The 23,852-nt window shown below is 35.4% G+C and overlaps 1 protein-coding gene across 6 annotated transcripts in view; it reads right to left on the bottom strand.

The window, feature by feature from the left end:
* PRPF39 (pre-mRNA processing factor 39) overlaps positions 1-23,852 on the bottom strand; it is a 33,958-nt gene that overhangs the window by 8,130 nt on the left and 1,976 nt on the right. Inside the window, exons 1-9 of one of the 6 annotated variants that reach the window (XM_012098874.5) lie at positions 11,651-11,761; positions 11,396-11,464; positions 11,130-11,292; positions 10,883-11,001; positions 7,702-7,869; positions 2,853-3,018; positions 2,325-2,432; positions 783-947; positions 344-470 (exon numbers count right to left, since the gene is read on the bottom strand). In XM_012098874.5, the coding sequence (XP_011954264.1) occupies positions 344-470; positions 783-947; positions 2,325-2,432; positions 2,853-3,018; positions 7,702-7,869; positions 10,883-11,001; positions 11,130-11,216 (940 nt within the window). In that variant the 5' untranslated portion in view covers positions 11,217-11,292; positions 11,396-11,464; positions 11,651-11,761. Of the gene's footprint in view, positions 1-343; positions 471-782; positions 948-2,324; positions 2,433-2,852; positions 3,019-7,701; positions 7,870-10,882; positions 11,002-11,129; positions 11,777-12,651; positions 12,999-23,852 lie in introns of those variants that run through there. The other 5 variants (XM_004017922.4, XM_042235329.1, XM_027957301.3 and 2 more) reach the window with 5 other exon arrangements.

Here is a 23,852-nt window from a genome sequence, read left to right as displayed (position 1 = left end):
TTTGATTCAACTTAGGAAATATCCTTTATGCCAAGTATTGGCAAATAACAGCCCACAGGCTAAATCCAGCCATCTGATCTTTTTTTTTTTTTTAATGGAAGATAGCCATGCTCATTTGTCTATGTTATTTCTATGGCTATTTTGAGGCTACCATGGCAGAGTTGTTAGGAAAGAGACCATATGGCCTGCAAAGCCAAAACATTTACTATCTGGCCCTTTATAGAAAACAAGAAAAAAGTTTACCTGACCTTTGCTTTACACCAGTTCCCAAGACTCAATCCCTCTATCTTTATCCCAAAGTAACTTAAATCCCAAAATATCAACTGAATTTCTTCATTCTTACCCTGCTGTTCCTCAAAAGCTGCCCAAAGCATATGCACCATGGGTTTCTTTGGGAGATGAATAGTGCAAGCTCTGCTGAAGACATGCCTCACTCCTTCAATGCTATGATTTTCCATGTACTTGGCATACTACATACAGAAACAGAGGAAATACTGAATAATTTACAGTTGAACAAGCCATTAAATATGTGACAGAACGATAAAATTCTATTTTTAAACCCATTCAGCACCTTTATTGAACCACTAGACTAGTTTCTGTAAGGAAGGACGGAGAGGCAACGAGGTTGGCATATGCAGCAGTCAAATCTGGTTGCAAGCAGACCATCTCCTAATGCAACAGATATAGTTATATGAACAACATTCAACAGAAGTACAAAAAAGGTTAGTCACTAGATCAATGTTCATAATATATTCAAGTTTCAGACCGTATAAGTTTCTTACCTTAATCCAAAACTCCTCATAGAGGGCACAGGATATGACGCATCTCTCAAAGAGGACTACAACTCGTTCATGAGTCCCGTTTTCAATTTCAAACTCTAAGTATTCTTTCCAGTTTTTCAGTTGTGCCTTTTCCAATGGTTTCACATGAAAATATGGTCTTTTAATCTGGAATAAAAACACGGCATAACAATGAAAGTAAGCCACCACCAAAACATGCATTACTACAGTAATGCAAATTGTTTAAATTATAGATATAATAATGAACCAGAAAACTGTAATCACCACATCTCAAGATTAAAAAGACTTTTAAAGTTAAAATCCCTTTAATTACTTAGGTTTTATAAACTGAAAGAATAAAATTATTTTCCAATTATCCAATCATTTTAACAGAACTATACAATTTTATGTTCAGAAAATTTTATTCTTTTGCTGAGTATTTTAGAACTTAACAGTTATACACAGTAATGGAAAGCAGATCAGTGTCCATCACAGATGAATGGATAAAGGTGATGTGGTACACACACACACACACACACACACACAGAGGCACCCCACCCAATGGAATACTATATCCAGCCCCAATGGAACACTACTCAGCCATAAAAAAAGAATGAAATAATGCCATTTTCTGCAACACAGAGGCAACTAGACTATCATACTTAGTGAAGTAAGTCAGAATGATAAAGACAAATACTACGTCCTATCACCTATATGTGGAATCTAAAACAAAAAAAAAGTATTGGAAAAAAAAAAAAAGAGTAAGGTAAATAAGCAGTTTCCTGGGGCTAAGAGTCAGGTGGTTACTGACTTGAAAAGGAGCCATCGGGGACCTTTTGAGGTGACAGGATAGTCCTATATGCTGACTGTTGTGATAATCAACAATGCTTGTCAACTGTCATTTTACTAGCCAATCACACACACACAAAAAACACATACTACATGATTCCATTCACATAAAATCCAGAACAGGGAAATCTATAAGAATTGAAAGTAGGTTAGTGGTACCTTAGAGTTGGTAGTAGGGAGGAGTAAGCAGATGAGGGGTAAAAGCTAAAGAGTTTTTCAAGAATGATGAAAATGTCCTAAAATTAACATTAATTAAAATGTTCTAAAATTAACTGTACATACATATGTGTGAATATATTAACAACTACTAAAGTGTACAGTTTAAGTATATGGCATGTGAATTACATCTCAATAAAATGCATAAAGAAATAAAAGCCTTCATTTTACTCTACTTAAAATAGGTACATTTTGTTATATTACCTAAAATGACTCAATGAAGTTGATTTTAGAAACTGAATTAGAATAAAATGGTTCAGAATTAACAGGTAACTTGAAATCCAAATAAATCTGAATTTAATATTTCTAAAGTTGACAATGGAAAATTGATAATGGCAGCCATAAATGCAACAAACATTACTTAAATAAGCAAAAATAAAAAGCAGAGACATCACCCAAAACTAAAAGAAAAATACATTATTCCTATCTGTATTTTGAAACCTATTAATGACGACAACAACAAAAAAGCAGAACACTTACACCTTCTTCAAATGTCCACCTTTTACTGACTTCATGTTCATTATAATTAAACATTTCTTGATGAATTTCAATGATTCTATGTCTCATATTTTCTATTTCTGTAATAAGCTTGGGAAGAAAAAAAATTTAAACATGTAAGTTATATACTAAAATTTTAAAATATCACTGTTTACATTTAAGTATTATCCACACTTTAATCTTAGTGATGGGTGCCTGTTATCAATTATGTGCAAAGTACAATTAACGATACTGAAATTAGTAACAGATTTATATGCCTTAACAAAAAGAACAAGTCTCGTACATCACAACAGAGGTGAATTATCCTTTTACACTAGTTTCAGGTGTCTCTTAGTAAAACAGATCATCTGCTTTAAAGCTATATTTAAACCACACTAGCTAAAGAATTCCTACCTACCTTAATTAGAAATTAATTTTATAAGAGCTACAAATCATACCACACATGCAGTCAAGGGACATGAAGTCTATAGTTTCTCACACATGGAAATTTTTTTTAGTAAGTCTGGTTACCTTTGCTGGATCAGTTATGTCTTCTATTCCTGATGGCAGATCATCACCAGGAGGACCATCATCACCACTATGTCCATTTACTGAAGCTAATTCCCTTCGCAGCTGAATAAACTGTTCACCAGTTAGAAGATCTCTTGGCAAATTATTCTGAACATGGTCTTTAAATCTAATGGAAGACAATAAAAATATGAGCTCTATATATGAAGTGCAACTTTAGATCCCACATTATATTTCTACTTACACATTATTCTTTCAAAGGAACTGACTTAAACCAAAAAACAAACAAACAAACAAACAACCCCACACCTTTTTTCCTCCTTTTCTATAGTAATAACCTACCACTTGATAAAACAATCTACAGACATCTTCATTTCCTTCCTGCCTTTGCAATGGAATGATGAAGGCAAGTCATACACTGAAATCCTACTTTTGTCCATTACTAATTATTTGACTAAAAGGAAGTTTATCCTTTCTCTAATGTTAGTTTTCTCATCTGTAAATTTAAATATAGCAATCCATATCTAAATAATAAATGATTACTTATAAATGTTCAACAAATTTTGCAGTTCCTTTGGAACTTACCTCCCAATTACTCCTGAATTCATGTGTCTATGTCAAATACTCCAACGAAACTGCCCTATTTAAAGTCACCAAGTACCCTATATAAGAAAAATTAAATGGATACTTGTTGGCTCTGAGTTACTACCTTCCTGGTTTTCCTCCAAGTCTGCTCCTTGATCTCCTTTGACGGGTTCCCCCCTCCAGTCTGCCCCTAAATACTAGTATGCCCAAGGATTCTGCTCTGCATTTAGTTGTCAAATGTTTTTATATACTTTCTGGTCAATCTTATTAATATAGCTTGAAATAATAAGCATATTATAATGACTTTTACAACTCTAGCTTAAGCCTAAAGTGAAAAAAAATGTTATTCGCTCAGTTGGGATCTTTGTGTATCCGACTTTTTGTGACTGTAGCCCATCAGGCTCCTCTGTCCATGGAATTTTCCAGGCAAGAATACTGGAGTGGGAAGCCATTCCCTTTTCCAGGGGATCTTCCCAACTCAGGGATCAAACCTGGGTCTCCTACATTGCAGGCACATTCTTTACCATTTGAGCCATCAGGAAAGCCCAAACCTTTCCCCTAAATTTCAGATTCACTTGCCAACACTCTGCATAAAGAAATACAAAGTTTAAGCAAAGACGGTTTTGAAAAACATGTAATTTCATTTATCTACACATACTAGTTTATATATTCACACACACACACACACACACAAATTTTAATCAAAAACACAAAGCTGAGGAGCTAAAATATCTATACCATCTTAAATTGGAACCTTATATACAACATGTCTTCAAGTGTGTCACTTTCATCCACAAATCAACACCCTCAGGCATTTCTAATCTTGATATTATCAGCTGCTAAGTTTCCCAATCTCTTTCACCTACCTGATTTCTTACATTCCATGGATACCAGGTCCAATTTAGTCTGCCTTCTAAATATGGCCCCATGCCCTCATTATTTACCAAAATAAATAAACAAACCTGTGTCCTCATCTCGCTTCCTCCCACTCCCACCTCAATACTGCTGTCATAAATGTTATTAAAAAAAAAAAACATAAAAAATATTAAACAGGATCATATCCCATCCTCATCCCCAAAATCACTTCAATGTTTATTACCCTGCATTCAGACTAAAATCCAGTCTCCATGAAGTCTTTTATATTCTTACCTAGCCTCCGACCCAGGCCTGCATCTTCCACCTAATTCTCAGAGATGGTTGTACATGTACCATAACTTATGGATTTCCCCCAAAGTTTTTTATAACTAATTTAGGCTACTGACACCTAGATTTTCATGGATTTTAAAACTTCCATAGAGACCATCCTGGCAGTCCATGGGTTAAAACTCTGCACTTCTAATGCAGGGGCCATAGGTTTGATCCCTGGTCAGAGAACTAAGATGCTGCATGCCACAAGGTACGGCAAAAAAAACTTTTACAAACATATGCAAATAACATTGGAAATTAATTTAAATTTTGCAAAATCAATGAATATAGAGGCTTAACTTGATATATTTTATCACCAGCAGGAAAAAAATATAGATCGCCTTATTTAAAAAAATTTTTAATGAGGAAGTAACTCTCAAATGTGTAGTATGAAAATAAACATTTAATTCTCATGTTAACATTAAAAACTGTCAAGATATAAACTTGAAATAAGGTAAAAACTGAAAATAAACTTTAAAACAGTTGCCATGTTATATTAGAAACTTCTTTCATATGGTGATAACATACGCATAATACTTTTTCATTAGCTGCTTCTACTATAAAGCTAATTTATTCAATCTATTAATAGAATGGCTGAGTGCCTAATACATATGGAACTGTTTCCCTACGTATTAAGGATGAGTATTTTTCAGTCACTAAGTTGTGTCTGACTCTTTGTGACCCCATGCACTGCAGCACACCAGGCTTCCCTATCCTTCACTATCTCTTGAAGCTTGCTCACACTCATGTCCACTGAGTCAGTGATGCCATCCCAACCATCTCATCCTCTGCCTCCCCCTTCTCCTCCTGCCCTCAATCCTTCCCAGCACTAGGGGTTTTTCCAATGATAAAAAGAAAAAGCTCTGAAAATGACAGACATGTAGAGGATACAGGAGACATAAATTCAAAGGAGTGACACAGGAGACATAAATTCAAAGGAGTGTTATTAGTGCTAGGAAAAATGAAATAAATGTAGGCAGAGTGCTGGTACAAATGATAAAACAGTTCTGTTTAGGTGAACTGCAAAAAGTGTCATAGAGAAAACATTAAGCTATATGGGTCCTAAGGAATGAGTTCACCAGATAAATGAAAAGTGGAAAAGGTATTACAATCATAAAAGTATAAATCAACATTGCCTGTTGGGAAATTATCAGTGCTTAGGTTTGTCTAAGAGCTTATGAACTACCAGGGACTGAGCCTGAGGAGTTAGATCATACCACACTAGGGGGATGTTAAATTAGATGTTTTCTTAGAGATAATGTTCAGTGTATATCCAATATACAAGCCTACACAATAGAAGTATTTGTATTACAGCACTCAGAATACTTCTTTTAGAACATGCTTCCTCTTCTACACTTATGAGTAACTTAAGGGCCAAGTCAAGGCACACATTTCTACAGGCCTTTATTCCTTCAAATTAAATGCATATCATCAGGTACACAGCAAGTGTTAAATAAATTAAACAGGGGAAGTATATTTGACAGAAGAAACCATTTCAGCAGTTCTTAAAGCAGTTAGTCAAGGGAATTAGTTTATTTATATAAACTATAAGATTTACTGATACAAATATTATTCATCAGTCTGGGATACTCATAAGGAAAGTGGTTCTCATTAACTGAAAAAGACTAGATTAAAAAGTAGTATGTAAAACGCAACCCACTAAATCTCTATTGTAAGTATACATGCATTTTAAAAACCCAGTGAAATATTCATTAAAAAAAAAAAAAAGATTTAGAAAACTACACCAAGAATTTGGGGCCACACTGTCCAGGTTCCCATCTGCTTCCAAGCACTTACTAACTCTGTGATCTTATGCAAATATTTTAATCTTTCTTTACCTCTACTTTCATAAAATGTAGAAAGTAACAGTATGATACCTCCATGGTTTATTGTGAGGATTAAAAGTTATAAGGCACTCAGAATACTATCTGCATAACTGCTTCTTAGTTTTTTTTCTCATTCACCAACAATAAGATTATAATCATAGATTTTACCTATGCTTTAGATTTTCTATACTTTAGACTGATTTACGAAAGGAACCTGCTTTGTCCCAGAAGACTTTTAAAATCTTTTTTAAAGGTTAAAAAAAAATTTAAAAATATTTAAGTTTTAAAATTTGACCAAGAATTTCCAGATGCCAATCCTTGTGTTAATCTCTTTCAGCAAGTATCTCCCTAGGTCATTTATACCGTAGAAACCTGCACACCTCCTCTAAATTTCATGGAAAAAAAAAAAAGAGAGAGAAAAATGGCACATTCAGACCCACATTTCCTATTTCTAATGTGGGTCTGCAGAGATTTAGCAAACTGATCCACAGTTATCTACAAATGCTTCATGAAGTTTTCTACTTTTTAGTAAAGAAAATTTCAGAAAATCACTTACTTAAAAAGTACCTAAGTTTACAGGTTCTACCACAATCCTAGTTATAAAAATTATGACAAAAATGTGTAGACAATATGGCAGGTAAGAAGAGCAAACATTTATCAACACAGTCCTCATACTTTCTTGTTCAGAAAGACTGAGTCTATATCAGTGGGATACTTGAATACATCAGAAACAGAACATGCAAATCACAGTACACAGAAAGAGTTGTTTTATACAGCACTCATTAAAATGAAATGATAATTTTTGATTGTTTGAATATAAACAGGACTTAACTACAAAAAATACATTCTTCACTGTTTTGGACGTAAGATGCTATATGAACGACAAGAATGTACCTTGAGTAAATTATTACATTTCAAATAAGCTTCTATTATGCGCTATATACTGAGTTAACCGTAAGAATAATAAAGCTTATTTTCACTACTCTGAAATATCCTAGACAGAAGAGAAAAGTCCTGCTGTTTCCTCATCTATGAAACAGATCAAGGGAACCTTATATCTAAAACCAGTGAAGTTCATAAACTATATTGAAAATGTCAAAATTTTAAACTGTATAAAAATTGTGATTATTGAGCAAAATAAATTTGTTTGCATCTAATAGAATCTTACATTTCAAGAGAATAATTATTCTCAATATTAGAAATTAATTACCTGAGTTATCACAAAAAAATTTTAATGATCTGATTTTTCCACCCACCTCTGAAAATGATGACTATATAGCTGTGTTGGAATACCAAGAATACGATCATATATAGCTGTAACCTCTCTCAGGTTTCCCTGTTCATTTTCCCAGTTTATATACATTTCCCACAGTCTGTCCGATCGGAAATCTGTTCCCGCAGCTAGAACAGCATGCTCAAACGTTCTGAAAAATTAAATTACCTCTATGTTATCTTCCCAAGATAAAATCACTTTAAATAGATTATTTCTTCATTTTGCAATATATACAAATATCAAATCAATAAGTCATACATTTGAAATTAATATAATTTGTTAATTATACCTCATTTTTAAAAACAAAATATTTCTAAATTTTAGAAGATAATGCTAAATTCAAAATTATATGCAACTTTACAAGTACAGATTAAAAGAAGGAATAATTGACAAGTGCATATGACAGCTGCTTGAAAAAAGGGAAAATATCAAGGGAATAGATAAATGTACTTTTATGTAGCTGTATATTATTTTATATGCTATAAATTTGCAATGCAAATTATACTACAAACATGTAAGAGTGACAGAGCAGACACTAAAATACTTGTTAAACTTGAAATGTCTGTTGAATAGATTCCTCTAAGGGCAAAAGACAAAGTGACAAAATTTATCTTATTTTAAGAAACAGTTTTCTGATAAAACAACTCTTCAAGGAGGGGGTCCAGCTGCCTCTTTGGGTAATGAGAAATATACATATACTTTAAAACTCAAAATTCTCTCCTGATTCTAAAATTCCACAATTAAAGTTTACTAAAAAGTCCTTTATTTTAAAATATTTATGCTCATTTCAAGAGATTTCTGTAAGCAATTTAAATCACAGGATTTGATACCTCAATGGGATAAAATTTTAGAAACATATTTTCAAAATAAATATTATAATCAAGAGGGATTTTTAACAGTACAGAACTATACTACCTAATCTAAATCTAAATTAATCTAAAACTAAACAGAATCCCAATCAGAGCACTAAGAACTAGGTGGAACAGAGAAAACAAATTCTAACATTCATCTAACACATAAAAATACAAATTATTTTTCTAAAAGGATAAAGCAGCAGGCATTTTCCTGAAAGGTCTCAAAGGAAACTAGGAAGCTATGGAAATTAAAGGCATGACACTGGCCCAGTATCATCAAAATGGATTAATAAAACAGCTCTCAAGAAAATAAACCCATATATTTTTGAGAATTTAGAATATGATAAAAAAGTATCGGTATTTTGAATCCATACACAAAAAAATAAGCCAATGAAGAAAAGACAGACTGTTCAACAAAATGGGAGAAAAAAAAAAATGTTAATCTCTGATTCACAAAAGACACAAACTAAGGTTAATCTGTCTCACAAAAGGTACAAACTAAGTATCAGATAAATGAAGGACAGAAAAAAAAAAAGTCTACAAAAAGAATTAGTAGAAAACTCAAGATTTATATACCCTTGTCAAGACAGGCACAAAACTTAGAAACTAGTAAAAGACTGAAAATTGAACCACATTAAGAAAAAAACCAAATACCTCTACATGATAAAAATACCTAACGGAAAAATGCTTTAAGGCCCAAAGGAAGTATTACTTTCAACTCAAAATTCTATACCCCACGGGATTCATTAATTGGGTGTTTCAGATACACAGGTTCAAAATTTTTTTTTTTCATTCCAAGCATCCTTTATCAGGAAGTTATGAAATTCACTCCTCTAAAGGTATGCAAGAACCAAGAAAGAATAGAATCTAATTAATAAACTAATAAACAGAACTTAAAAGGTAAAGATATCTCCCAGGATAATGATAAGGAAACCTGTAAACAGCTGCTATACAAAAGAACCAGAATAGAGCCACCAGTGCAGATTACAGAAGAGGGGGTCCCAGGAGGGTCTCTCCAAAGGACCAGGGTAGAATTTACAGATCTCAGAACGTAATTCTCTTTCTATAATTTTCAGATTAAGTAGAATAACACGATACATGTATTTTTTTTTTTTTTTTTTACTTTCAAAATAGCTTACATAGATAGCAATTGTAATTGTGGAAAGTGAGTATTAGTATTGACTACTGAAAGTGGCTGCTGGAAGGGGTAGAAAATTTTAAGTGTTCCAAGAAAGCCAGGCAAGTGGAAAAAGAGGCAGAGGTAAGAGAAGTGGTAATCACAAGAAAAACAAAAAGCTATGAGACCTATCCATATAGGAAAGATGAAGAATGGCAACAGGCTATAAACGAACTAAAAATTCTCATATACCCTAACAGAATGATAACGTCTACAGCTAGTGAAAGAGAAGCAGAAAGCAGTAGAGTGCTACTGCTATCAACATGTTGGAAAATAACAGAAGAAACAGCTAAAATATCTGAAGAGAGGTGGAGGGACCACTTTTTGTTACAAGTAGTTTAACATTAACTGTCTAAACTATATGCACATACTTTGATAAAAATAAAAACCAAAAATACATTTTAAATTCCTGTAATTCAAAGGACAATTCAGAAGTAAAATAATCAAATCACATAAACAGGCAATGTGAAAATGGCTTATATAGATAGCATTTGAAAAGACGGTAAACCAAGAAACCTAAGAGATAGATGAATTGAGATGAGGAGGTTTTAAAAAAATATATGCCATGACTGGGAAAATGACTACCCTCATACACTATGAGAGTTTAAAGCTGGTACCACTTTTAAAGGAACGTTTGATAAATGTAGCTGTGTATTTCCTTGATACAAGTTCCATTTCTATAGTGCTCTACATAAATACTGACTTATACGAGATGTTCACTACAGCACTATTTCCTATAAAGATTTGGTTAAATAAAATACAGTACCTTGATACTGTAAGGTTAGAAAATGGTAGGGAGAAAGTCTAGAACATTGTTAATTAAAAAAAACAAAGACAAATGTCTATAATAGGTATACACACATATATACATATATCTATGTGTATCTGAAAGAACACCAAGTCATTTACTATGAGGGGAGACGGACTGGAGACCTAAGGAAACAGCATATGGAATGGTGGAGGAACTTTATTATGTACATTTTTTAAGAATCCTGCGTGTAAGTTTACTAGGGTACTTTTTTATAGTGAAAAAGTATATAAAAGTTATACTTTCAGTTTAGCATCGATAAGTAGTTTTATCAATTTCAGAATATCTGACTTATTTATATCTTTAAATACTTATTTTCGCATACCCTCTTACAGTACTGTTTGTCTCAGGATCACCAGGGTCCAGTGTTTCTTTTAAGAAGTTTATATAATGTATCCAAAGGTCAACACTCAGAGGTATTGCCTGAAGCCCCCGGCGATACACCTAAGAAGAAAACAACAAACTGTACTTCAAATATTTAATTATGTCTTAACAGAGAGGCAACACTGTGTTATCCGGTGAACCTTAGAAATACTAATTACTGGAATTTTGTTTAAATAATCTACCATTACCATTTGGGTGGAGGTTGGATAGAACATGGCAATGTTCTGATCCCCACGTGCAGAGTCTTGATCTTCAGAGCGCAGCAGTCCCTGCATTCTGACCGGGCTGTGTGGGCAGGCTTTGGGTTACAGACCATAGGGCACAGACCCGTTAGAGCATCAATGACAGCGTCTGACCAAAAATGCAATAAGACGTAGCAAATGTGACTGGCAAACCAACTATGTTGTTTGGAAAATGAGAAATAAATGTAAGTGAGAGAAAAGCCCTGCCCTACTTGTTAAGCTGCAGTGTAATACAGAGGCTTGCACTGCAAAGCTTGACAAACTGTAGAGGTTTAACGCACCTGCCAACAAAGAGAGAAAATATTAGCTACAAATGCCACAAGAGTGACAAATGCAAATAAAATACCCTATAAAATTGTTTGACCATAAATCGTAGGTACTGCCAGCCAAAAAAAAAAAGTCTTTGCTTTGTTAATATTTGGCTTACAGTACCTAATGGAGATAACTTTATTCAGTAATGTACGCACCTCATCTGATTGTTTAATGTTGTCATGTCGCTTTTCAAGGTCTGCATACTTTTTCCAGTAACCATAGCAATACGGATAGTGTATGAAAAATCTGTCAAATGCTTTCCTGGCAGCCATCAAGTGATTCTGATGAAAATAAAACAAAGCGTTTAAACATCCTGAAAATTTCTGTCGCAAAAGCATTTATTATTCCCTCTAATGTACAGGCATACCTCAGAAGTACTGCGGGTTTGATTTCAGATCACTGCTATAAAATGTGTATCACAATAAAACAGGTCACGCAATTCTTTTTGTTTCCAAGTGCACATAAAAATTCTGTTTCTATTCTACTGCAGTCTAAGTACCCAATAGCATTATGTCTAAAAAAAGCAACGTATATACCTTAATTTTAAAATACTTTATTGCTACAAACTGCCCAAACAATTATAAGACAGTAATATGAAATACCCCTGATCACAGATGACTATAACAAATAATAAAAAAGTCTGAAATATGGCAAAAAATATCAAACGTGAACAAGACAGGAAGTGAGCAAACACTGTTGGAAAAACAGCACCAACAGACCTTCTCAATGCAGGATTGCCACAAACCTTTAATTTGTGAAAAATGTAGTATCGATGAAGTTCAATACAGTAAAGCGCAATAAAATGAGGTATGCCTGTATTATCTCAAATAAAATAAATGGCAGGCTTACAAACTATACACTCAACAGCTCTGAAACAGAAGGAGCTAATTCTGTCAAACAGCAGGGTAATATATTTTTTTAATTTTAGCAATTTTATACACACATACATACACACCAGTCTTTACAAACATTAGAATTTGATTATAATACTCTCTATAATGTACAAATGCCATGAAAGCTATTTTTTGAAACTAAAATATACATTATTTATTCAACTTAATCTGAAAATCATAAAAGAGGTAACTTCAATTACAAAACAATAAGGCTTAGTCTGATATTAGTTGTTTAATCTAATCCCATTGAAATAATTACTAACCTCCTGTTCTACATACTGAAGCAAATATACCCAGCCTGTAAAATCCTGAGGATTACTTTCTACAGTTTTCCAAAACTTTTCGTATTCTGGAGGGAAATTTGCTTCTGTTTCTGTCACTGGAAGGTCCACAGTACTTGCTATTTCATTTTCTTCTGTAGTTGTGTTCACATTAGGAGATCCATCGGGTGACTGCTCCATTTCTGTAACATTCATAATCTCCGTACTAAAATCAGCAGGCTGCTCTACCACTGCCTCTGAACTGCTGCCTATGCTGCCATTACTGGAATTTCTGTACTCATCCATGTGAGAGTTTTGCATAGCTGTTTATTTCGCCTTCAGTTAATGATCTGTGGAAACAAAGAGAAACATCTTCCAAATGTTTATTTGGCACTATCAAAGCCATCTTTTAAAAGCCTGTTAGCTATTAAAAGAATATATTAACTTGATTCTTGAGCTCTCCTGTAAGTCATACTCAGGTTTAGTAGTTTTTACATTATAAATTAAATTCTATAACATAAAATTTTCCAAAATTCTGCCACTTTATTGTTGACTGAGCAAAAACTAGTTCTTTCATCTATAAAACAACTGAATATTGTGCTAGTTCCCTAAAGAAGCAACCATATCTTGAATTCAATGCTTCTCAGCTAGCTAAGAATCTAAAATTTAATGTCTGAATTCTATCCTGCTACCAATCCTGGCAAACAGCAATATTTTTAATATCTGTCCTGGAGGCTAAAGGCAAAACTAATAAAACAAACTGTGGTAATGGACATAAATGTTCCAGAGGGAAATGCGTAACATAGCTCAATGTAGATTTTTAGAAAAGAGAAGGTTAATATTATTGAAATATATTTATAACTTTTAATTCTAGAAGATTTTATTATGGAAGACATGTATTATTTTAAAAAATTAAAGAGTGGCTTTTAAAGTGAATACACATTATTAAAAACATATTTATGAGAGAATTCCCTGCAACCCCGTGATTGAAGACTCGGTACTCTCACTGCCGGGGCCCTGGGTTTGATCCTTGGTTGGGGAACTTAGGTCCCATAAGCCATGCAGCCAACAGAACAACGAAAACAAGCACAAAAAACTGTACTTATGAAAGTTTTACCATCTGGATAATTACTTCGTAAACTCTTTTAAATTAAGTTATCTTACAGCTAAAGCCATAAAATAATAAAGAATTATTATTTTTTCACAATTCACTTCATCTCTTCCACTAACAGTTTAAATGGAAACTGACTCATTAAATTATAGGGCATGTCTTTTTTAAAAATTATGGATTATTCTCAAAACTAAACGGACCATAAAACTGATTTACTCCTAAACTACACTCCGAATACATAAGCAGTTAACACAGTACAATATAATTTAAGAGAGGATTAAGGCTTTAAAGGTAGTAATTCAAAGAAAGAAATCCAAGTGACCAATATACATATGAAAGGATTGTAGCTTTACTAATAAAGATGCGAATTAAAACAATGAGATATCAAATTGGCAACAATTAAAAAGATGTCTCTGGAGGACATTCATGGAAAATGTACCAAATGGGAATTGTGCATATTTTATGTTAGGTAAATAATCAGACAAAAAGCATCTGACTAAATGCCGTATCTGTACAATGAAATAATAAAAGAAATATGTGCACCTGTGTTAATATAGAAAGATACCTACTACATATATATTATATAGATAATACACACAGATCTGTAAGAATTTATACCAAATAAAATATACTAAAAATATTAGTTGGTGTTAATATTAGCCCAACTAATATTTTGGGCTGATGCTTGTTTTTGTTCAGAGTGGCAATATACCTAACCCCACATAAGGATTCAGAGAAGGCAGTGGCAACCCAATCCAGTACTCTTGCCTGGAAAATCCCATGGATGGAGGAGCCTGGTAGGTTGCAGTCCATGGGGTTGCTAAGAGTCAGACACGACTGAGCACCTTCACTTTCACTTTTCACTTTCAAGCACTGGAGAAGGAAATGGCAAATCACTCCAGTGTTCTTGCCTGGAGAATCCCAGGGAGGGGGGAGCCTGGTGGGCTGCCGTCTATGGGGTCGCACAGAGTCAGACATGATTGAAGCGACTTAGCAGCAACAGCAGCATGTAAGGATTATGAGACTGAAAAAGACATCTTCTGCAGAGCTCTTGTAAAGATTTTGCTTTTTTGATAAAAAGGACAGTCAGCAAATAGTGTAGGCTCTACCACTTTATTCTTACCTTGAATGTGAACATATTTGAAACAACCTATATTAACAAGGTCAAAAGAACTGGCCAGAAAAACAAAGAAATGCCAGCCCTGACATCAAAAACTGCTAACATGCCAACTATATACTGTAAGAGAAAGTAAGTCCCTATTTGCTTAAACTATTATCAATAGATGATGGGTTTTTCTATTACTTGCAGAAAAGTACATTCCTAACCCACAAATAATGCATAAGAATGTTCATTTTTCCATCTCCCCTCGTTAGCACTAGGTATCAAGAAACTTAATTTTTTTCGTCTGATTAAAATTGAATAACAGAAAGTATTACCTCATTTTGATCTACGTTTCTTTAACTACAAGGAGGTTGAATTTCTATTTTCTTTTTTTTCTTAAATGCTACTTCACATCCTCAGTCCATATTATCCATATATTCTTTGTGTGTGTATGAAGGGCATCTTTTATAAAATGCAGTATTATTATGCCACATTTCAAAATGCAGTATGAAGCAAAATTTTTCCCAAAAAAAGGATAAATTTAAAATGTTAAATCAAGTGAATCTGAGGCTGAATGCCACTGAAAGAATTAGTTACAGCCAGGTAACTCTGGGAACATTTTTTTAAAAGGAGGTAGAGAAGGGGTGAAGACAAAGGGAGGTTGGGCGAGGCTGGGTGTGGACAAAAAGTTACCACTACTCGGTGCATATCCAGCAATATACTACATTCCTTGTACAGAATACACAGACAGTTTTCATTCTAAGGCTTATGAACTAGTAGGAAAGAGATCAAAAACATGCAAAGCAATTATATAAAATTTCAAATGAAACAAGTCAAAATTTAGAGAAATCTATTGAAAACCATAGGCATCTAGCAAAACTTTATGCAACAGAATGTAGTCTTCACGTTGAAAAGTGAAGTCGCTCAGTCGTGTCCGACTCTTTGCGACCCCATGGACTGTAGCCTCCAGGTTCTGAGGAGCCTCTCAGTCCATGGAATTTTCCAGGCAAGAGTACTGGAGTGGGTAGAAAAGGAATGATAAATTATTTCAAAATAGGAACTAGACCACTTGACTTGACAGAACAACCTTTCTTATTAACAGACAAGAAGATGGAAATTAGGACTGGTTCCAAGACAAGGAGAAAAGTTTGATCAGAATGAAGAGGGCCTGCATTGGGAAAGTGAAAAGAAAGTAAGCAGGGTAGAACAAGAGGAATTTGAGAAAAAATAATAAACAATCAAACCTGGAAAAAACAGCTTCCTTCTACTGAACTACTGACTATCGTCATCAACTTTTCCAGGTTTACCATTTTGATCCTAGGAAAAGGCACAGAAGCTTTCCAACTTATTTTGGTCTCTTTTGTCCCCTACATCAAAGAAAAGACACTACTGAAGATTAATTTTCCAGACATAAATTAGTCATTATTTTGTGTTTTTTATTTCAAAGCATACTGTCAAAACAAACAAAAAAAGATTGTTCGTTGATACAGTCTGAGTCATTTACTACCTGCCCTATTCTAACTGCATACTTAAGTGGGACATAAGGTTTTCCTGGAATCAGCAAATTTACCACACCCCTGCATCATCACAGACTATCAATTAGTCCACACCCTGCAATTATAGTGTTATAAAAAGAGTTAAGACCATCAGCCTTGTCCTCAGGGAGATCATTTTTCTGATTACTTCGAAAATCACAGGACCAAAAGAAAAACACACTAAAGTTATTTTTAAATAAGTTATTCTAACATATACTTCATAATATGGCAATTACTAACTGGAAGGGATTGGGGGCAGGAGGAGAAGGGGACGACAGAGGATGAGATGGCTGGATGGCATCACCGACTTGATGAACACAAGTTTGGGTGAACTCCAGGAGTTGGTGATGGACAGGGAGGCCTGGCATGCTGCGGTTCATGGGGTCGCACAGAGTCGGACACGACTGCAGACACGACTGAGCGACTGAACTGAACTGAACTAGTACCAGTATATTCTTAACAGCAACCATTAACTTTGAACTTGTGACATAAAATGGCAAAGGTATAAAAAAATAATTATCAAAAGGAAGAAGACAACAGTGTGGTACTAGCATAAAGATAAAACAGACCAATAGAATAAAAACATAAAGCCCAGAAATAATGTTGGACAAGGGTTACAAGATTACTCAATGGGGAAAAGACAGTCTCTTAAACAAATGGTGCTGGGAAAACTGGATAGTCACATGCAAAAAAAAAAAAAAAAGAAGTAAAACCCTTAACTTACAGCATATATAAAAATTAACCCCAAATGGATAGAACTCCTAGAAGAAAACATAGGGGGAAAGTTTCATGAAAGTGAACTTGGCAATGCTTTCCTGGCTATGATACCAAAAGCACAGGCAACAAAAGCAAAAATAGACACACGGAGCTACATCAGACTAAAACTTCTGTGCGTCAAAGGACACAAGTTAAAAGGCAAATGGCCAAATAGGAGGAAATATCTGTAAATCTTATATCTAATTAGCAGTTAATACATAAAATACATAAAGAACTTCCATAACCGAACAACAAAAACTCAATTAAAAAATGAAAAACATGATTTAAACAGACATTTCTCCAAAGAAGACACACAAATGGCCAAAACACACATGAAAAGATGCTCAGGATCACTGATTAACATAGAAATGCAAATGGAATTCACAATATCACCTCAAACCCATTAGGATGCCCACTATCAAAAAATAGATAAAACAGGAAGCAAGTTTTGGCAAGAATGAGGTGAAACTGGAACCTCTGTGCACTTGTGGGATTATAAGATGGTGGAACTGATATAGAAGACAAAATGGGGTTTCCTCAAAAAATTAAAAATAGAACTACCATATAATCCAAAATCCCACTTCTGAGTATATAGTCAAACTAACTGAAAGCCAGGTTTCAAAGAGCTATCTGTATAGCCACGTTCACAGCCTCACTATCCAAAACAGTCAAAGGAGTAAGCAACCCAAATGTCCAACACAGATGAAGAAATAAATAAAATGTGATACACACATACAACGGAATACCAATCGTCTTTAAAATGACGGCAATCCTAGCGTACACTACATGGATGAACCCTGAGGAAATTATGCTAAGTGAAAAAAGCCTGTCACAAAAAGACAAATGCTACATGAGTCTACTTATATGAGGTATTTAGAGTTGTCAAATTCATAGAAACAGAAAGCTGATGGTGGTTATGAGGAACCACAGATGGAGAAAAGGGGGGTTGTTGTTTTAATGGGTATAATTTCATGGGTATAAAGTGAAAAAGTTCTGGAAATCTGTTAAAACAGCCATGTGAAAATGCACAACACTCCTGAAGTGTACACTGAGAAACGGCTGAGACTTCCTCTGGTGATCAAGCGGTTAAGAGCGCACGCTTCCACTGCAGGGGGTGCATGTTCACTCTCTAGTCGGGAACCAACTTCCCACGTTTGCCTTGCTGCGCAGCTTTAAAAAAAAAGGTTAAGAAGGTCAATTTTATCTCACGTGTTTTTACTACAGCAAAAAAAAATTTTGATGGAAGACAGCTAAACTATAATTCAGTTAGAAAAGAGGAAATACAAGAGACTAGGAATTAGAACTTCCAGTTCTTTCATTACTAGTTTGGTAAATATTACGAGGGTAGAGAAGGGTGAGTCCTACTTCTCTCCCTTAAAAGGATGAGATTCTAGTCAGTCTTACTTTCCTCACTTCGAAAGGAGACTAGTAATACTTATACCATCTGCTTCACAGGGCCGTTGAGAACATCGGATGAGATAAATGCATGCCAAGGTCCTAAAACTATAAACTCACATAAATCAAAGAGATCACTTAAAACAAGTTCCTGAAAAGTGTTATCCAAACTTAAGATGTTATACTTTAAAACTGTCTCCTCCAGGGTTTGACGCCTGGGTTGGGAAGATCCCCTGGAGGAGGAAATGGCAATCCACTCCAGTATTCTTGCCTGGAAAATCCCATGTACAGAGAAGCCTGGTGGGCTACAGTCCATGGGGTTACGACAGTCAGACATGACTCAGTGGCTAAACAACAACTTTAAAATTAACAAGTAAAATAAAAATGAACTTTACAGTGCATCTAGAATTTGTTGTGCAGAGATTTTAGGAGGTAGAAAAAAACTTACTCACTTTGACTTCAAAAAACTGGTGGTAATCAACACAGTATTCATCTGAAAATATTTCCTGACTTTTCAATTTTAGATTTTTGCTATCTAATTAGATAAAACATAGGTTTAGTTATACCATATACACAAGCACAACTTTCCTCTCATGTGCTTCCAATGTAGTTCAGTTTGGCTGGGGTTAAATCAATATTCAGGTTTACATTAGTATGTCTATGTAAACATTTTTTTCAAGCTACTTTGTATACTATAATCACATTTCCTTGCTTCTACCTCTTTAAATCTATCATTTTCATATGCTTCACTGCCTTTGAAAACTGACTCCACATCCTTGAAGAGACCTTATAAAGGTCCTTCAAAACAACTGTCACTCATACTGATCAATTCCATTTCCCCTTCTGGTGCCATCCTTTCTGAAACCATCCAACCTTCTGCAACAATTTAAATTTGCTTGTCTTATCTAAGATTGTCTCTTCATTTTGATATAAAGAATTCCTTTCACTTATCCTCTGAGGTGAATCTCATTTATAGCAAAATCTGTTTCTTCCTTGATTTACTCCCTCTTGTAGAGAGTCATTTTTATAACTGAAAAAAGGTATGTGGGGTGAAAAAAGGTTAAGATTTTCCAGGAATCGAAGCTGCACCCTTAGCAGTGAAAGCTCAGAGTCCTAACCACTGGGAATTCTTAGGATGGCCTTCTTTGAGGGTAGAACCCATTAAATGTCAGTGTTCTACACTGCTTCCCTTGGGTTATGTTTCGCCAAAGAAGAATGTTTCAACTTGAGTAAGGCAACAAGCATTCTGGGAGCAAAGAAGACAAACCAGGCTTGTGATCGTACCATTCAACACACAGACTTTCTTTCAATTTCCCATTTTCACTAAGACCCTTCACCCCTGCCCCACCTCCCACCAGCTATGCCAACTTCTCTGGTTTTACCCTCTTCAAATAATGAACATCCAGTTTTTTGCTGGCTATACTAGATGGAGAAGGACAATTTAGCTGTGAACAAAACAAAATCCCAGGGAGCAGACATTACAGTGGGGAGATGGAGGCTTTTTTCCCTAAGTAAATTTCTTCCATATATGTGGCATCAAGTGCTAAGAATAAGAGAGAGGATGAGGTAGCAGGAAAGCCTCATGCAGCTCTCTAGAAGAGGAAAAGTACAGACAGCAGAAAGGGCATGTTCACAGAAAAACAGATCAGTAAGAGACAGTATGAAAGGATTTGCTTAAATATCCCTCAATTTGACTTGAATGCTTTCTAAAATTTGTCTTTAGTAAGTATATCAAAGTAAACCTCCTCATGTAAACACCTATTTTATCATTTTTTGCAGCTTACAGGATTTTAGTTCCCTGACTGAGCTTCGAACCCATGCCCCCTACAATGGGAGCATGACCACGGGACTGCAGGGAAGTCACTAAATGTCTATTTTCAAAAGCAATGTTGAAGGGAAAAAAAAAAGCAATGTCAAACTTCCCCAGCAGTCCAGAGGTTAAACATCCACCTGCTGTGACTTCCTTGTTGGTCCAGGGTCAAGAATCTGTCTCACAATGCAGGGGACACAGGTTTGATCCCTCGTCAGGGAACTAAGATTCCCACATGCCAGAACAACTAAGCTGAACCCTTGAGCTCTGGAGCCTGTGTGCCACAACTACAAAGCCTGAGCACCAAAACTAGAGAGTCTGTGCACTGCAATGACGATCTCATGTGCTGCAATTAAGACCTAACACAACCAAATAAATAAATATTTGGGGGAAAAAAAAATTCCCGGAGACACGGGTTCAATCCCTGGAGCGCTTCAATTCATGTCAAAAAGTATTCTGCCCGTGTTTTCCTGTAAGTGTTTCCCTCTTTTATAATCTTCCCTCCCTTTTGCTCTCTAAGTATTTGTTCTGTACCCCTAAGCACTACTATAAAAATTGAAATACATAACAATTATTTGTCTTCCTCCTTCCCTTGGTCACAATGGATGAAGTATCTCTGCTACTATCAATGGTCAAACTCTGAACTAATGACTTGGATCACTTCTCCAACCTAACTTCTCAAACATGTTGCTTCTTAAATTATCTTCACGCTCTCCTTATCAGTTTCTCTTAGCATATTAGATTACTTCCATTACCCTTCAAATATGTAAAAATATCTTTTATATAACAATTTATAATATACATACTATAACTTAGCTTAACTTATAAAACAAACAAAGGACAATCATAAGCTATGTTGAGGATTTAGATTTTGTTTCAAGTACAATGGCAATCCACCCCAGTATCCTTGCCTGGAAAATCTCATGGACAGAGGAGCCTGGTGGACTGCAATCCATGGGGTCGCAAAGAGTCGGGCACGACTGAGCAACTAACATACTAACACATTCAAGTACAACAGAAAGACAATGAAGCTGTCTAAGCTTATCTCTGCTCTACAACCTCCTTGTTGTTCAGTTACTAAGTTGTGTCCAACTCTTTCCGACCTCATGGACTGCAGCACACCAGGCTCCTTTGTCCTCCACTATCTCCCGGAGTTTGCTCTAATACATGTCCACTGAGTCGGTGATGCTATCTAAGCATCCTGCCTCTGCCGCCCCCCTTCTCCTTTTGCCTTCAATCTTTCCCAGCATTGGAGTCCTTTCTAGTGAGTCGGCTCTTTGCATCAGGTGACCAAAGTACCAGAGCTTCAGCTTTACCATCAGTCCTTTCAATGAATATTCAGGGCTGATTTGCTTTATTTCCTTAGGTTTGATCTCCTTGCAGTCCAAGGGACTCTCAAGAGGCTTCTCCAGCACCACAATTTGAAAGCATCAACTCTTCAGCTCTCAGCCTTTTTTGGCCCAACTCTCACATCTGTACCTGACTACTGGCAAAACCATAGCTTTGACTGTACGGACCATTGTTGGCAGGGTGGTCTCTGCTTTTTAATACACTGTCTAGGTTTGTTATTGCTTTCCTCCAAGGAGCAAGTGTATTTTAATCTCATGGCTGAAGTCACTGTCCACAGTAATTTTCTATATCCTCCATTTACCCTTAAATTTGGATTCTTCTTCATCATTACTCTGAAATTCTCCCAAAGTCACAATCTCTTTGTTTATAAATCCAACTGGACATGTTCTGATTCATCTTTCTGATCTACTCTTCACTGTGTCCAACAGTAATGAAGACTTTCTCTTTAAAAGGCTGTCTCTTGTTGCCCTTTTTCTAACATATCACATTCACCTAGTTTTGTTGTGTGTTCCAGTTCAGCTCATTTCAGCTTCAGGACCTTAGCGTATGTAGTTTCTTCTGTCTGTCTGGAATGCTGCTCCAACTCTTTACCCCACTCAAAGCCTTCAACCTAACTGAAGCCCACTAACTAATCTGGGCAAATTTAAACATCCCTGACTGAAACGTATTCCCAGATCCTCCAAATAAGTTTGTTTCCCCCAGTGATGCTTCTACAGCATTCTTCCATGGCACACAATCCCATTTATGATACTCATTCGATGTTTTTTCCTTTCCAGATTACAAATTCCTTCACAGTAAGGCTCAGGTCTACCGATACGTGGAGATACAATACACATGGAGGTATAATACACACCTAATCCACTGTTTAATAAGTAAAAAAGCATCACAGTCCTTACCCTCCCCACCCAGAGTCCTAAACCTAGCTTAGGTCTCCTGCATCGTAGGCAGATGCTTTACCGTCTGAGCCACAAGGAAAGTCTCATAACAATTGGGAAGTTGTATAATAAAACACTTGGGTTAAAGCCTGATAGAACTGAATTAAAGATCTGGCCCAGTTACTCATTAGGGAACTTTGAGCATGTTACTTAACCTCTCTAAGCCTCATGCCAAATAATCACACATACCTTGCTATAAAGATTAACTATTCTCTTCATTTACACTGTTATGCTACAATATAATCATCTCACCTTTTGAATAATATTTTTCAAACTTCAGAATGCCTTGCACCAGTGTATTTTTTTAAAGAAAAAATACAGAATAGAAAAAAAATCAGAGTGCATTGTACACATTAAGGCCATACTGTTGAAATACACATAGAATCTGACTACTAGATTATTGAACTGCAATGTTACATGTACATCTTATTACGGCTAGTGGCTAAGTCACTTCAGTCATGTCCGACTCTGTGTGACCCCATAGACGACAGCCCACCAGGCTCCCCCGTCCCTGGGATTCTCCAGGCAAGAACACTGGAGTGGGTTGCCATTTCCTTATCCAATGCATGAAAGTAAAAAGTGGAGGGGAAGTCTCTCAGTCGTGTCCGACTCTTCCTGACCCCATGGACTGCAGCCTACCAGGCTCCTCCATCCATGGGATTTTCCAGGCAAGAGTACTGGAGTGGGGTGCCATCACCTTCTTTGTCCTATTATGGGCTGCAGTCAAAAAAATGGAAAAACACTGCTACACATAAATTAATTATTATTGAAATATTAAATTCACTGAGAACAGGGTCCCTGGTTTTGTTCACTACTATGTCCCTAGAATCTGAAAGTGTCTAGTATACAATAGCACAATAAATGTTGAAAGATTGAGTGATATATCTGGACCCAACTTAACTTTCCAAAGGTATTAATCCAACAGTATTCCTTATTGTCATTTATAGAGGACAACACATGCTCATGCCTGAGCCTGTGCTCATGATATTCTCTCAGAATAACAAAAACTTCCTTCTGTTCTCAACTCACGCCTTTCTACTACTTTGCACTTTCTTATATAAAACTGTAATGAGATGCATAAAGTCCACAAGAGAAAAATGATATATTAAATGTGAATAAGCAGTACATGAAGTAGTACAGTTCTACATCATACATTTTAAGTTTTAGTTCAGTTATGAGATACATTTATCTAAGAATTCAATATACCATC

Source organism: Ovis aries, chromosome 18, assembly GCF_016772045.2.
Source record: "Ovis aries strain OAR_USU_Benz2616 breed Rambouillet chromosome 18, ARS-UI_Ramb_v3.0, whole genome shotgun sequence".
In the NCBI taxonomy this organism is placed as follows: domain Eukaryota; kingdom Metazoa; phylum Chordata; class Mammalia; order Artiodactyla; family Bovidae; genus Ovis; species Ovis aries.
This window is presented reverse-complemented; position numbering and strand designations above follow the sequence as displayed.